Raw genomic sequence first — 13,885 nt, forward strand, 5'->3', positions numbered from 1 at the left:
GACATCTAATTTTCACCCTAATATATGGTGTTCCATGTAATCATAAGACGCATTTTTTTGAAAAATCACACGCTCAAATTGCACACAATAAACTTTTCCTGGTGATAGAACTTCTCAAAATAAGAAATGTTCCCTGGAAATGCTTTCAATTTTTTCTAGCCAGATGAATAATTTATAAAAAAATCTGTTGACAGTCCTTTTGGCTTAGGGATTATTTAGGGGTGGAGCAAAAATATTGAATTAAATAAAAGCAGTAGGTAATTAAAAATATATATATTAATTCAAATGTGTCTGAAGATGCCACTTAATGGCAAAAATACACTGATTAATTTACATGAGAAGTTCATAGTATTTATGAATATTTTGTTTTAAATAAAATTTTGTATATCAAAACGAAAGTAATACCCGCTACTGAATATGGGCAAAAACTAGGTATAGTTATATCACAATTAATTTACCTTTATTAGTCGTAAGCATAGATAAAGACAAAAAGTCATAAGTATACAATTTACGAATCAAGTTGCTGTATATATGGTTGCAGCTTAATGTAAACATTCATACGTATTAATGGGCAGTATTTGTGGAGTATTGCAAACTTTGATAAACTATGGCAAGCAAATTTGCAGTCTATTTAAAAGACCGCGTGACAGAAGAAGTCACGTGCATGGGGGAAGTTTGTATTTGCCTTATCGGAGTTGCCGCTTATAAAAATTTTTAAATTTTACGTTCATACAGTGTGGCGCATGGAACAAGATCCTTAAAAATGGGAGTGGCCTTTTTCGCGCATTGACAAACTGATCTGACTGAAAGTGCTAAGACGGATCAAGTATTCGATGTTCCGTGCAAGTATTTTAATAGACTTTGAGAAATACGTAAGTGCTTTTGATAATGAGGTGGTGCTTTTAAAAAAATTACAATTACAAATTAATATATGAATCGGTATTCATTTTTCAGTATTGGAGGGTATTATTAAAAGTCCCTATAGTTATTTTTTATATCTGTTATTCTGTTGTAGTTTATCTATTACATTTGTGTTTACTTGCCTTGAATTATCGTTTACATTTAATTTGTGAACAGTGTAAAAAAACAGTCTGCATGGTGAAGTGCGTGAATGTCGTCGGTGGTGTCGTAAGGGGAAGAAAAGTCGAACCGGACGTTTAGGTAGACGTATCGATTGCATCTATCCGAAAATTCTTTCATCAATGCATAACATCAGAGGTTACGTTCTTAAGTCACAATTAATTCGTTAAAGAAGCGTAAGTACCTCATTTTCTATTTATCTATCTTGGTGTTTTTACGGGGGTGTTTCATGAGATAAAGTTTCGTTAGTGCCCCGACAAATGGGTCTAGTTAAGCTTACTGATGATTATCTTATTAAAATCAATTTCAACGTTGAGATTATTATTAAACTGTTGATACTAGAGGTCAGATTTATTGTGAGTGGCATGTCATCTGTTGTCGTTTTTCTTTGTTTGTGTCGGGATTAAAGTGTGTATGTGTTCACTTTCAGGTATGAAAATGTTTCAAGATTTGACATAGTGAGCTGCTCAGTCGGAGGGGCTGCAGCTGGGCCATCAGGAATGTTAATAATGCCTTCGGTATTGGAAGAAGTTGATGACAGTTCCAACGTATATACTCCGCTAGTTGACTCTAGTGGAATTACCGTTGTTCCACCCAGTCCATCCTCGAAACCTCTTAAGACTATTAATGATGTCAGGGTGCTTTTGCAACAAGGACGAAAGCAAGATCTGAAACAGCTTCTTCGCAATAATCCTTGGCCTGTTAACAATCCCATTCGAAAGGAGCTGTGGCCCCTGCTGTGTACACAGCATCAGAATGGCAAATCCAACATCATCGATGGCTTTTATTGGGATATGGTGAATCAAGTTTTTGGAAGCACCGAATTACCTGATAAACCGATTAGCTTACCACCTTTCGTGGAGCCCTCCCACTGCCAGTCATATTACATGACACACAAGGGGCGAAGTGTTACTGATCGTGTTGTGTCAGTGCTAGGATATGCTTGCCCCGATATAGTATACAGCCCCACTATTTACCCCATCTGTGCTCTTCTTCTTCACTACGTGTCAGGTAAGATTCACTTTGATTTCATGTTAAGATTAAATTCAGTGTATTTAATACATGTATTATACCTACATTTATCGGTAAAAATCTTACGTTTAAAATTTACCAGTTCTATTTGAATTATTAATTTGGTTTCTTATATGATACTTAATTTTTAACCATCACTATATATTTTGAATATGGTATGGTAATAATTAATAATTGAATTTATATATAAATTTTGCAAATGTGGAATAGCTAATGTATAAACTTACTTTTTTAATTTATGTACCTATAAAGTGAAACAAACTAGTAATGCTATGAATATTCAAAATGGGTATAATGTACATTTGGTCACAGTTTGGAACATGTTTGTAATTCTTTTTTTTTTAATTAGGTATTTAATCCTGAAATTTTTTTGTTAAATTTCTCTATCATTTTGTTTTCAACATTAACAGCGGTAATCAATAAAATTATTTCTGGTTTATATTGAATGTTTCTGGATTATAATAAATAACATTGATTTGTTTAAAAGTTGAATAATTAACAATAATATAAATATTGTTCGGCAAAAGTAAAAAGTGCGTTTTCACGTTTTTATTGTGGTTCTCAGATAAATTTTAATTGTAAGTACTCGCACAAATTGTGTTGCACAATACTATGTAAAACCAGATTACTGTTGATTAATAACGTAAATACATAGAAATAATAACAATTTTTGGTAAATATTAAAAGTTATAAAAATTTTTTGTTATAAATACAGTGAGACAATATGGAGTGTCGCCCTTAATATTTGGATAAAAGCCAAAATATGCAACAAATGCTTAAATAGGTCAATTTTGTTTTTTTTTTTTTTTTAATAATTCCAGTGGGCTATTATCGAGGCTATTATTTATTCCTTTGGTCAGAGCGGTCATTACTAGAAAATTAAGTATTTGTTTAAATTCTACCTCTATTATTATAAAAAATACAAATAATTAAGAAATCTTTAGTTAGCTATTTACTTTCTTAAACGTAAATCGCGTTGTCTTTTTAAATTAGGTCTTAAATAAGAAAGTATGAAGAAGCATCTTTTACCCAATTCTGAAAAAAGATTATAAAGAATTACATAATTAAATAATTGGAATATGTGTGTATTTTTTGAATTATGAGGATATCATATGCCATAGGCATGTTTGGGAACATAGAAATTTTAATTTTGGTGAAAACAAATAAATGTTCTAATAAAATATCCGTAAAAAGTAAAAACTGAGATAGGTACCTAGGTACATCATGAACAAAACAAAAAAAAAAAAACAAATACAAAATAATGATAGTACTTTTACAACAATATTAAATTTGCCTAGATTCTATATTATATTATTATAAAAAATAATTAATTAAAAAAATCTTTGGTTAGATTAGGTTTCAAAACGGAAACCGCAGGAGTAATTTGGTACAAACTCGATTTATATTTAAGTAATACAGAGTACTACATATTTCCATACTGAGTACTATTTGCGTAGTAATACTTAAGTAATACTAATATTTTTGACAGCGGTTTTTTCCGCGGAATTTTCTCTCTTAAATCATGTCCTTAAATTAAATATCAAAAAAGAAAATTACGAAGAATATATTTAAAAGTCTGCTCAGTTCTGAAGAATGATTATAAAAATTACATAATAAAATAATTGATTGTGCGTATTTTTTTAAACTATGGACATACGCCCTCGCATGTGCCATAGGCGTAACTTGGAGCACGCGCCTCATTGCAAAAAATCTTAATTTTACTCAAAACAAGTGTTCTAATAAAGTATCTGTGATAAGAATTTGAAAAATAATTACGTGAGATACATTCTGTATTTCAGAAAACGGACATTTTAATATACATATTTATATGAAGTTTTCTGTTTTATTCTTAAAGGTTGTTATATTTTAAATAAATTTTGAAAATATCATTTATACTTAAATTCTAAGACATGATAAGTCTTACAAATCACTTACCTAATTGTTGGATGGATATATTATTAGTTCCCATTTTGAGCATATGACAAATTAAACTTTTATTCATTATTTACATTTTTTCTTGACAGTGTGAGAAAAAACTAAATAAATAACGTGCCTTCATAAATGTCCGAGACATTAAAAAAAGCAGTTGACCATTGGGTGAGCAAATTTAAAAAAAAATTGTAATGTTAAATGTATTAAACTTACCAAATTTAATAACTGACATTAACATTATGACATGGGACTTTTAATTACATTTTATGAAGCTGTGTAAAGAGATTTGCTTGGTTTTAGGAAATACTGTGTTTCCTAATGTCTCGGGCATTTATGAAGGCACTGTATAATGCCATTGTAAAGAGAGTTTTAGCAGGTATCAAATAATGAATCACTATACCTTTATCGTCACAAATGTGTGCTCACATAAAAAAAAATGTTTCAGTGTTTGTTGCGTGCGACGTTGCTTGCTTAGACCACCATTATCCAGATATTATAGATGCGTACTACTTGATGGGCCACCCTGTATAAAGTAATTTAATAATTTACCTACTTTATTTTTATTACTTTGTTACTAATTATACCTGCTTATTCGAGTAAATGCACTTAAATATATTAAATTACTATTACCTGCCATTCTTTACTTACATCGTTGACTTACATATAATATTACCGTATATCTCGCTGTATAAAATGTAACAGAAAATCTAGTTTTTACAAAATATAAGTATTAAACTGAATTTTTTATGACCAAATTTCCGTCGGTTATTTTTAATAATACCTACATATATTTATATATTATTTCGTATTTAATATCTATAAAAAAAGGACTTGCACTAAAAATAAAGTAATTCATGTGTAATGTAAAACTTATGAGGTTTTCATTGTAGGCCTCTTCTATTTTTAACTTATTTTAACATATGGAAAAAAAAACACTAGAAAAAATATGTGTATCTTAATATAATCGTCGAGATATTTTATGTATTATTTTGTGTTTTATAAATTTCGTTGCTGTTTAGATTTGTCGCGGAAATTCTAAGATTTAGTCACGTCATCTGGCAGTTTACGCTTCTTGTTAGGTTTAGGTTTAGAAATATGTTTTCTCGGGATTGCCTGGCTTATAAATATAGTTTTTTGGCACCTTAAGCTATTTCTCAGTACTTTGGTATGAGTTAGTTGCTTTTCTCTCTGTCCCCACATTTTGATAATACCTGCTAATAAGATAACTTTATTTATGGTGTTGGGATTCCTGAGTTCTGTCTAGGTCGTTCGTAATTCTGTTAACAGAAAAATGTTTTTGTTACAAAAACATTATTAAGTAAAATGATTACAGAATTATACATTTATACATTCTTTTTTATCTTTTGCACTTTTATCTCACTTTAAATGTATCAAATTAACTCGTGTTTTCGAAAAAATATTTTCGTAGACTCTAATCAAATCAAGTTATATAATTACATGTATGTACCCTTTGAGACTAAATGTAGCTATTTTAAACAAACGACTTGATTTATGTTATTTCTTAACTAATTACATCGCGGTATTTCACGGTGGTTGTCGATCTGGTAATCTTGCGCTGCGGCAGACCGCGTTCAGTGTGCCCAAGCCTTAAGGCTTCGCTGCATTTTGCTAATTTATACGCATTTACGAAACGACGCACTGTATTGATGCATTTTGACAGTGCGTTTTTTTTCACAAATGTGAAAACAATATTGTTTTTCCCGAGTTTTTTCCATCACATTTTCCCAATCAACAGAGCTGTTTCCTTTCTGTCACCTACGATCCAACTGTCTTCATAGTTTTTTATTTTACAAATATTTATTTATTTATACTATTATATCGAGTTTCACCTAAAGAAATGACCTTATATTTATAAATAGAATTATTCCAAATTGCACTAATGAAAGAATATGTACCTGTCACATCGAAATCATTAAACTGTAACCATCAAATAAATTAACTTCTATTCTTATTCCTAACAGTGATTGATAAGTTGGGGCAAAGATTAACACGAAATTCAAGCACGATATCTCGCACGATACATTTATTAAAATAAGAAGTTACTTCTCTGTAGGTTTGCACGGTATTTTAATAATTTCAACATGACAGATATGTTTTTTTTTCTAAAAACAATTTGGATGGCGAATTTTTAATTTAATTTTTTTTGTAATTGTTTACTAGCTTGTCGATACAGTTGATATGAGATTTAGGAGGATATTTAGAATTAATTAAAGCCACTAACATATTTTAATAAGTAAATCGAAATAAATAATTCGTCTAACAATCTTTAACAGTGACTGGTATTGTCCATTACGTTGGAACCCTACTCGACACAAAATAGGTTATACATACTTACTTCATTATTATGTGTTTTGCCTGAATTAAAAAAAATATATTGCCTATATGTATATCGAAAGATAACAAGAAAGTCCGAAACATAATTTATTACTTTTATCTTTTTTTTTAAAGGTACATTCGTAATAATATAGTATGTTTTTGGCATTTTTTATTATATTTCGATTTGAGAAGTGAAATTAAGGGAGTAAAATTTAAAACCATTTGGTAAAACATTTTGGGCATCTTAGCTGCCACTGTATAAAAGAACCTAAATATTAAGTACGTCGTGATATCAATTGTTATTTAGGTTTGTTTTGTAGAAAATAATTTTGTCTATACATAGTATTTCTTTTACAAATAATATATAGATATAGAGAAATAGGATTTATTACTTTTTCAAGATTTTTTTTTATAATAAATTTTTTTGTTTATTATTAGATTTTGCCACCTGTTGAAAAAATTTATCAAATAAACTTATGCTCTGAAAGATCAATCAAGGATAATTTTTACGAAACTATTTTTACCTAACCATAATTCTTACACTGAAGAAAAATAAATAAACAGGTAATACAAAACAGTACTACATGTTTATTTAGGGAAAAATGGTTTCAAAAAAATAACTTTTGACTTGTGTTTACTTAATTAATTTTCAGTTTTTTTTCACAATCTGTAAAAATACATAGTAAAAAAAAATCTCGAAAAAAAATCTGTACCACAGATAAATTACTTTAGACAATATGTTATTTACATACTTAATTGATTTGCGGAATCGAACTCTTTAAACACTATGTATTAATATAACAATAATTTAATGTAATCAACGTGCATTCGTGCATAATTAAGTACTATCGAGAAAACAAATAACTTTTAAAAATGATACTAACGATTTATTTTATTCATTTGCGCTCTTTTACGCCTACTTATGTTTTTAAATAATATAATATTAAATTTTTCCCTGTTTCATTTTTATAATGTTTGTTGAGAGTATATTTTTAATAGATCCAGATTTTACATATAACAAAAATGCCAGTACTCTGAAATCTCGTCTGAAATGTTTTAAATTTCTTTAATTCGGCCATAAACAAAATAACAAGGCTTCTGTTCTATTTGTTAAACTATTACAGAATGCTTAAATAGACACGACCGTGAATATTATTATCATATTAAATCAGTATGATGGATAATTCCGAGGATAATTAGTATGTTTCAACTTGTTAGAAGCCCCGTAGATAAAATTTTCATTAAAATTGTTTCTGTTCCTACTAGAAAGAAGATATTTTCGATCTCGGTTGTTTATAATACCTCTGTGATGTAATTACGGTTTTATTCTATACCTTCAGTATTTCAGTAGTACTAATTTACAGCCTGTTGCTACTGGATTACATTTTGAAATATTAACTAGGTTCCTATCAGTCGCTATCATTTAGCACCTTAATAATTATATAATTAAATTTATAGCAGCGAATTAATGAACATTAACGTAAAATTAACAAGAGATCTTGTCAACATCTTGTGGCAATTTGTTGATTAGATACACTACCCAAACTGGCTTGTTTTTGATTCTCCCCTCTTTCATGTATAGTGCGTTCTATATTTTGCGCTTCATCCATAGTTGTTATTTTTTTAAGGTAATAACGTTGCTGTAAATTTTCCTGAAGCTTTAAAATTTTATATCAGATCAAACGTAAAGATCCTACGAAATTGTACGAATTTTGAACAAATTGTTTACATTTTTTTCTAATGTGAGCGAAATAAAAGAACACTTTACTATACGTGATTCGTTACTAAGGAACAAGGAAATACGTAAAAACAAAATTCATATGAAACAAAAATTCGTTCCATTGATACCCGTCGTACCAATAATGAAATTCCTTATATGCTGCTTCTCTCGTCTTTGTCGTCCTCTTCGGGAGATGTTGCCAACTGATCATTTGAAAATACTCGCTTTTATAATGAATTACTCAAATAATAGAGAGAGACCAGGAGGTGGGGTGAGATAACACTAAACACTATATTACTCATGCTTTTGTACACGAACTGAATAGTTATCAATTGCCCAAACGAAACCGTTTGTGTATATTTGCCATGTTTTTTACGAATGTAGACAAAAAAAACAATTTCAGTTCGTGAAAATTAACCCTACTGATGTGCTCTTTACAGTAGGTGCCGCGTAGATTTCGTTGATCTGCGTTTTTATAGCTTTGGGAAATATTTCCAAGTGAACACATGCTTTTGAATGTTTCGATATGCAACACCCACACGATATGCAACACCCACACGACAACGTTTACGTTTGACAAATATTTGGCAAGTGACCACACTATGTAAAGCCGGCTTAAGTAAGCAACCATAGCACCGCACCTAGCATGGTAACAATAGATAGCAACTGACTTTTTCGTGTTAATAAACAAGAGTACCTTTTTTTAGTCTAAGGTTGAAGCTACCCAGATTTATTAATTTACAGTCTTTATCATACAGTGTTAAAAATTTAGGCATTAAGTTGTAAAGCTTAGCCCGTCCGTGGTAAATTAAAAAAAGCTAAGTATGTTTCAACGACACTATTTTATGAGGTCCTTACTAGTGTCCATCACATAAAATTTTTATTAAATCATATTAAGTACTTTAAAAGTTAGCCAAGAAAAACTCCATAGGGAGTGTACGAAAAAATTTTATAGGAATTTGTCATTTTATTTTTTCATGTTCTATCTGCACCCGAGAGATTTCCCACATTTTCCCGGACACCCTGTATAAATTATTATATTTTTTCTATAAAATTGGTGACATTGGTGTATAGGATGATATTTTAAAAAGGTTTCGATCAAACTGTAAGAAGTCAGACGAAGCTGAAACTACCAGCGAGACGGCGTAAAAATACTGATTATTTAAAACAGAAAAAATCGTATTATAGGATTAAAAACAATAATAAAACAGTAGGTATAGGAACTAATGTTTGTGCAAGTTATTAACTTTTAATTACATTTATAACTTATTTTGTACAATAATATCTAATATTGATATACAATTTTAGAAAAGAAAAGTTATACTTACCTGTTTTCCTACCGTAAATTGGTACGCCAAAAAATTGGAAAGATTGTTTAAATGGTGCCCAGACCTTCTTTTTATAAATAAATGGCTATAGCGAGACTTGTACGATGAATTGAAAGCAGAGAAAATTCTGGAATATGTTTTTAGGTGCCCACTATTATATCGAACAAAAATTGTAACGGTTATTACAAAATAATTTTTTATATTGTGGGAAGCATTAGAATTTGTCCACTATGATTCTTATGAATATTTGTGAGGTACACTTTTCAATCTTCGTGAAACATATTCCAATTTTCTCTGCTCTCAATTCATTGTACGAGTCTGGCTGTAGCTATTTATTTATAAAGAGACTATTTGGGCACGATATTCGACATTTCTCTTTGCGATAACTAAGAGGTATACAATTCTTGTTCGTTATCGTAGAAGACATCTAAAAACGTATTCCAGAATTTTCTCTGCCTTAAATTCATGGTCTCCACACCTTAAAACATATTCTATCTAGAATTTTCTCTGCTTTCAATTCATAGTACGAGTCTCGTTACAGCTACCTATTTATTTATAGAGGGTCTAGGTATATGATGTAAACAATTTTTTTGCCATACTTAAGACCTAAGGGGTGTAACTTTAAAATTCTGGTTCGATATCATAGAAGACACCTAACGTATTCCAGAATTTTTTCTGCTTTCAAGTCATGGTCTGAAATCCGCTACAGCCATTTATTTATAAACAGAGGGTCTGGACGGGACGCCGTAAAATATATATTTTTTTGCAATGTGTAAAGGATGTACAATTTCATTTGGGGATAGTAAAAAATTGATTCAAATAAACTGTATATTTTTTTTGGCGTAATAATTCGCGGTAGGAAAAGAGGTAGGTATAACTTTTTTTTGCTAAAATAGTTTGTCATCATTATTATTGCACAAAATAAGTTTGTAAATGTAATAAAAGTTCATAATTTACATAAACATTAGTCCTTATACTATTATATGATTGTTTTTTTAGCCTTTAATACGATTTTTCATGTTTTAAATAATCCATATTTTATATGCGGTATTGTCACAGACACGTTGATGAGATTGGCTACTAGTTTCAGCCTCATGGTAATTAGCGGCGTTTGGAGAAAGAATTATTATTATTGCCCTTGTTTTTTTATAATACCTATGATGTAGGGGTATATTCATAGTGTGCAGTCCTTATTTTATTTTCTTTTTCTTGTACCTACTAACACTTTTTACTTGTTTGTTAGAAGCTTACGTGTTAATTGATGTCTTATAAAGCGGATATCGTAAAAACATCCAACGTAATTTATAGCAAGTTTTAAGGTCGTTTAGGTTGACTTGAGCTACATTTTGTAAACCCGTTTGTCTCCTAGGTAAAACTATCAGTTTCCTGTGCTGTTGCGAGTCTTGATATTTTGGTACTTACCAATTCGCACAATGTTTATATTTTTCAGTCGCAGTTTTGTGTAATATTTGACGACGCGGCGGGACAAATATGGAGATCGAATGACGCTATTTAGCAAATTAGTTGTGGTGACGATGAAGATGAATCTTAGGTTTCATACATATTTATGGAAATTAGGTATTCTCGAAATTATTATTTAGAAAGTAGGTGCTAATGCAGTTATGAAATAAATAATTTCTATAAGCTTGAGCAAAATCAAAGTATTTCGAGGGGCTAATTTATAAAAAAAAATGTTGTAAGAGTTTTGTAATTTCAACTTTAACATTTAGTTATGTTCATTAATTTAAAGAAAGTTTTACAAAATTTATATTCTTTCAAAAAAGGTTGGATCTCAAATGAAAGTTTTATAACGATTTATATTAATTTTCTTAGGGCTTAACCTATACGAAAATGACATTTTTCTTTCTGGAAACGAAACTGCAGAAAGTGCTTTTTGGAAATAGTGCTGATATGGAAATTGAATTAAATTGAACACAAATTATGTGTGTAGAAAAAAATTACATCTTGTACTCAAGATTAAATATTTTGTTTTTCTTTCTGTGATTTGCAACAAATATTAAAATTATACATTTTTTTTTTCAAAACGGTTAAAAAGAAAATGTAAGTGCTATATACGAAATTTCGTCATGAATTACGAGATTTTGGAGACATGGGTGGAGTGTATTAGGCGCCTCTCTTGAATGGAAACGATCGTTATTTGGAACGGTTTCCGTCTTTGCGACATCTGAAATGAAGCGGCTTTTCCTTGTAATAACTGTCCGGCAAAAATTTAAAAGCGCTATGTGTTCTTATGTTTATGTGTTTCTTTTATATGGAAAACTTTTATTTATAGGAGAAAATTCTACAGGGAAAACTTTTAAACGTAGGCATATCTGCAACTTATACAGGGTGACATGGGAAATAGTACAATGCATAGCACCACATGATAGAGGACCTCAAAACAGATATTTATTTCTCTCAAAACGCGAGCCTTTAATTTTTTTTTCAGTTTGACTGGTTGAAACAAAGAAACCGTTCCCTAGATCGAGATGAAACTTCACAGGGTTCTTCTTGGTATATCGAACTGTAAAAGTCATGCTTAACATTAGTCATTTCGTGAATATTTCTAATTTTGCCGCCAATTTTCTAAAAAACCATAAATATCCTTTTATCTCCTGTTTTTTTAAAATTCGTGTAAAAGATGAAAAAGAAAAAAAAATCCGAAAAGTTGAGGCAGCACGTTATAGGAAATTTATTCCAGTTTTCGAAACTGTCCTTCAATTCTCTGTACGACCATTTGTCGTCGAGATATCGATGATTGAAGACAAAAGGATCCTTTTCCATTAAAAGTCCGATATTTCGATGAAAAATGGTCGTATCGAAATTTAAAAAAAAAGGAAACAACCTGAATAAACAAGCTATCGCTTAGCTGAAAAAAATTTTCCATGTCCGTGGACTCAGAAAAAAGAAAAAGAAAATTTGCAAAATTTTTTTGTCGCGCTATTTCTTAGAATTGCATGATAACCGTAGCTCCTAAAAAATTTCGACCGAAAGATCTAAAAACTAGAATCTTAGAACTTCAAAATGCTTTTTTTTTAATTCCCGATACAACCATTTTTAACCTAAATACAGTATGTCTTTTGACCCTTTAATTTTCTGCATTACCTAGTTTATTGATGGTAAATTTTGATTATGACATATCAAAAACATTTACATTTTCATTAAAATATATTACTATTACTGCTCGCCAAGAACCAACGGGAAGGTATGAAGATATCCTTGCCAGGAATGGACGAGGAAAGGTTGTTAGTGTAGGTTAGAAAAGTTATTAATTAAAGTAATCAACAATAAAATAATTCCGCATTGCTGCTAGGCAATTTGTCAACAACTGAAATTTATGGCCAGTTCCCAGCACGGCTGTGTTTGTGCGGCGATTGCCCGCGCGCGCATTCTTCAACTGGGCGTATAAATTTCTATCACCTCCACATTTAGTTCGACCAGACCTGTATATGAGTATGGCTAAATAAACATGGGAACAAGTTTTTCAAACATTTCAGTGGTGAGTTGCTGTGTAACGACCGAACATGATACATACTGGCTAGCTCTTTGGTATTCAATTGAGATCGGAAAGACTATACCTTGGTCGCACTGCTTCCACCACTGACCACCATCTGTCAAAGTCGACAAATATAAATAATATAATGAATATAACATAAATTGCATTTATGTCGTGATTTAGAGTTTTAGATTTAAATCTGAAAATCTATTGGCGAGTTTGCATAGGTACATAGACATATACAATGTCCGATGATTTAATATGCGATACACAATCATTGGATATCAGTTCCGATAGTGATGGAAATTGTATCCGGAGTGTTTAAATTTGTATACCCTGGACGTCTTTGGTCATAAAGGTCGGGATTATCTCTTACTAAGTTAATTAATCGATCTATTTCCCAAGGAATCCAGTACACTTCCATTTTATCTAGTTTTGCCGTATTTAACAGCTGCTGCAGAATAGTTTACAGACAAATTAGAGAGAGATATTGAGCGTTGCTATCGAGCGTTTCTGTGAATAAAAACGTTATCACCCCTAAAAACATATTTATTAGTGGTAGTTCACATATATTTTATCTTTATTCTAAGATCAGTGTCCATGTTGCACGAAAATCCTTGAAGCAAATGATCGATGCGATCATTTTGCGTTTCCCGAGATTGAAAATAGTTTATTCATAACAAGTATATTCATTCAGTATCATTTTTTACATTTTATTTTTGGGACATCCTGTTTATGCTAGGAATAGTTGTTTTTATTCGGGATAAGATTAACTGGAGAAATATTCTAGAAAATTTATATCATTTCCAGATAATAAATTGGGATTTATATTCAGTTGACGATTGAGAATTCGGACATAATTGGACTGTTATTTTTGGTAGATTCTTTTTACGTTTAAGCTTCGTTACTTCAAATTTTTTTTTTTACGTTGTATTAAGTTTCTTTAGTGGGCTAGGACCA

The 13,885-nt window shown here is 30.5% G+C and overlaps 1 protein-coding gene across 1 annotated transcript; it reads left to right on the forward strand.

Moving 5' to 3' along the window:
• Window positions 1-636: 636 nt before the first annotated feature.
• Window positions 637-2,091, forward strand: LOC108913126 (the record flags this gene model as incomplete). Its single annotated transcript, XM_018718605.1, has 2 exons — window positions 637-1,256; window positions 1,511-2,091. A coding segment is annotated over exon 2 (511 nt), but the record flags the coding sequence as incomplete, so codon positions are not given.
• Between the last annotated feature and the right edge of the window lie 11,794 nt (window positions 2,092-13,885).

This window comes from Anoplophora glabripennis, unplaced genomic scaffold (genome assembly GCF_000390285.2).
Source record: "Anoplophora glabripennis isolate ALB-LARVAE unplaced genomic scaffold, Agla_2.0 scaffold716, whole genome shotgun sequence".
Classification (NCBI taxonomy): domain Eukaryota; kingdom Metazoa; phylum Arthropoda; class Insecta; order Coleoptera; family Cerambycidae; genus Anoplophora; species Anoplophora glabripennis.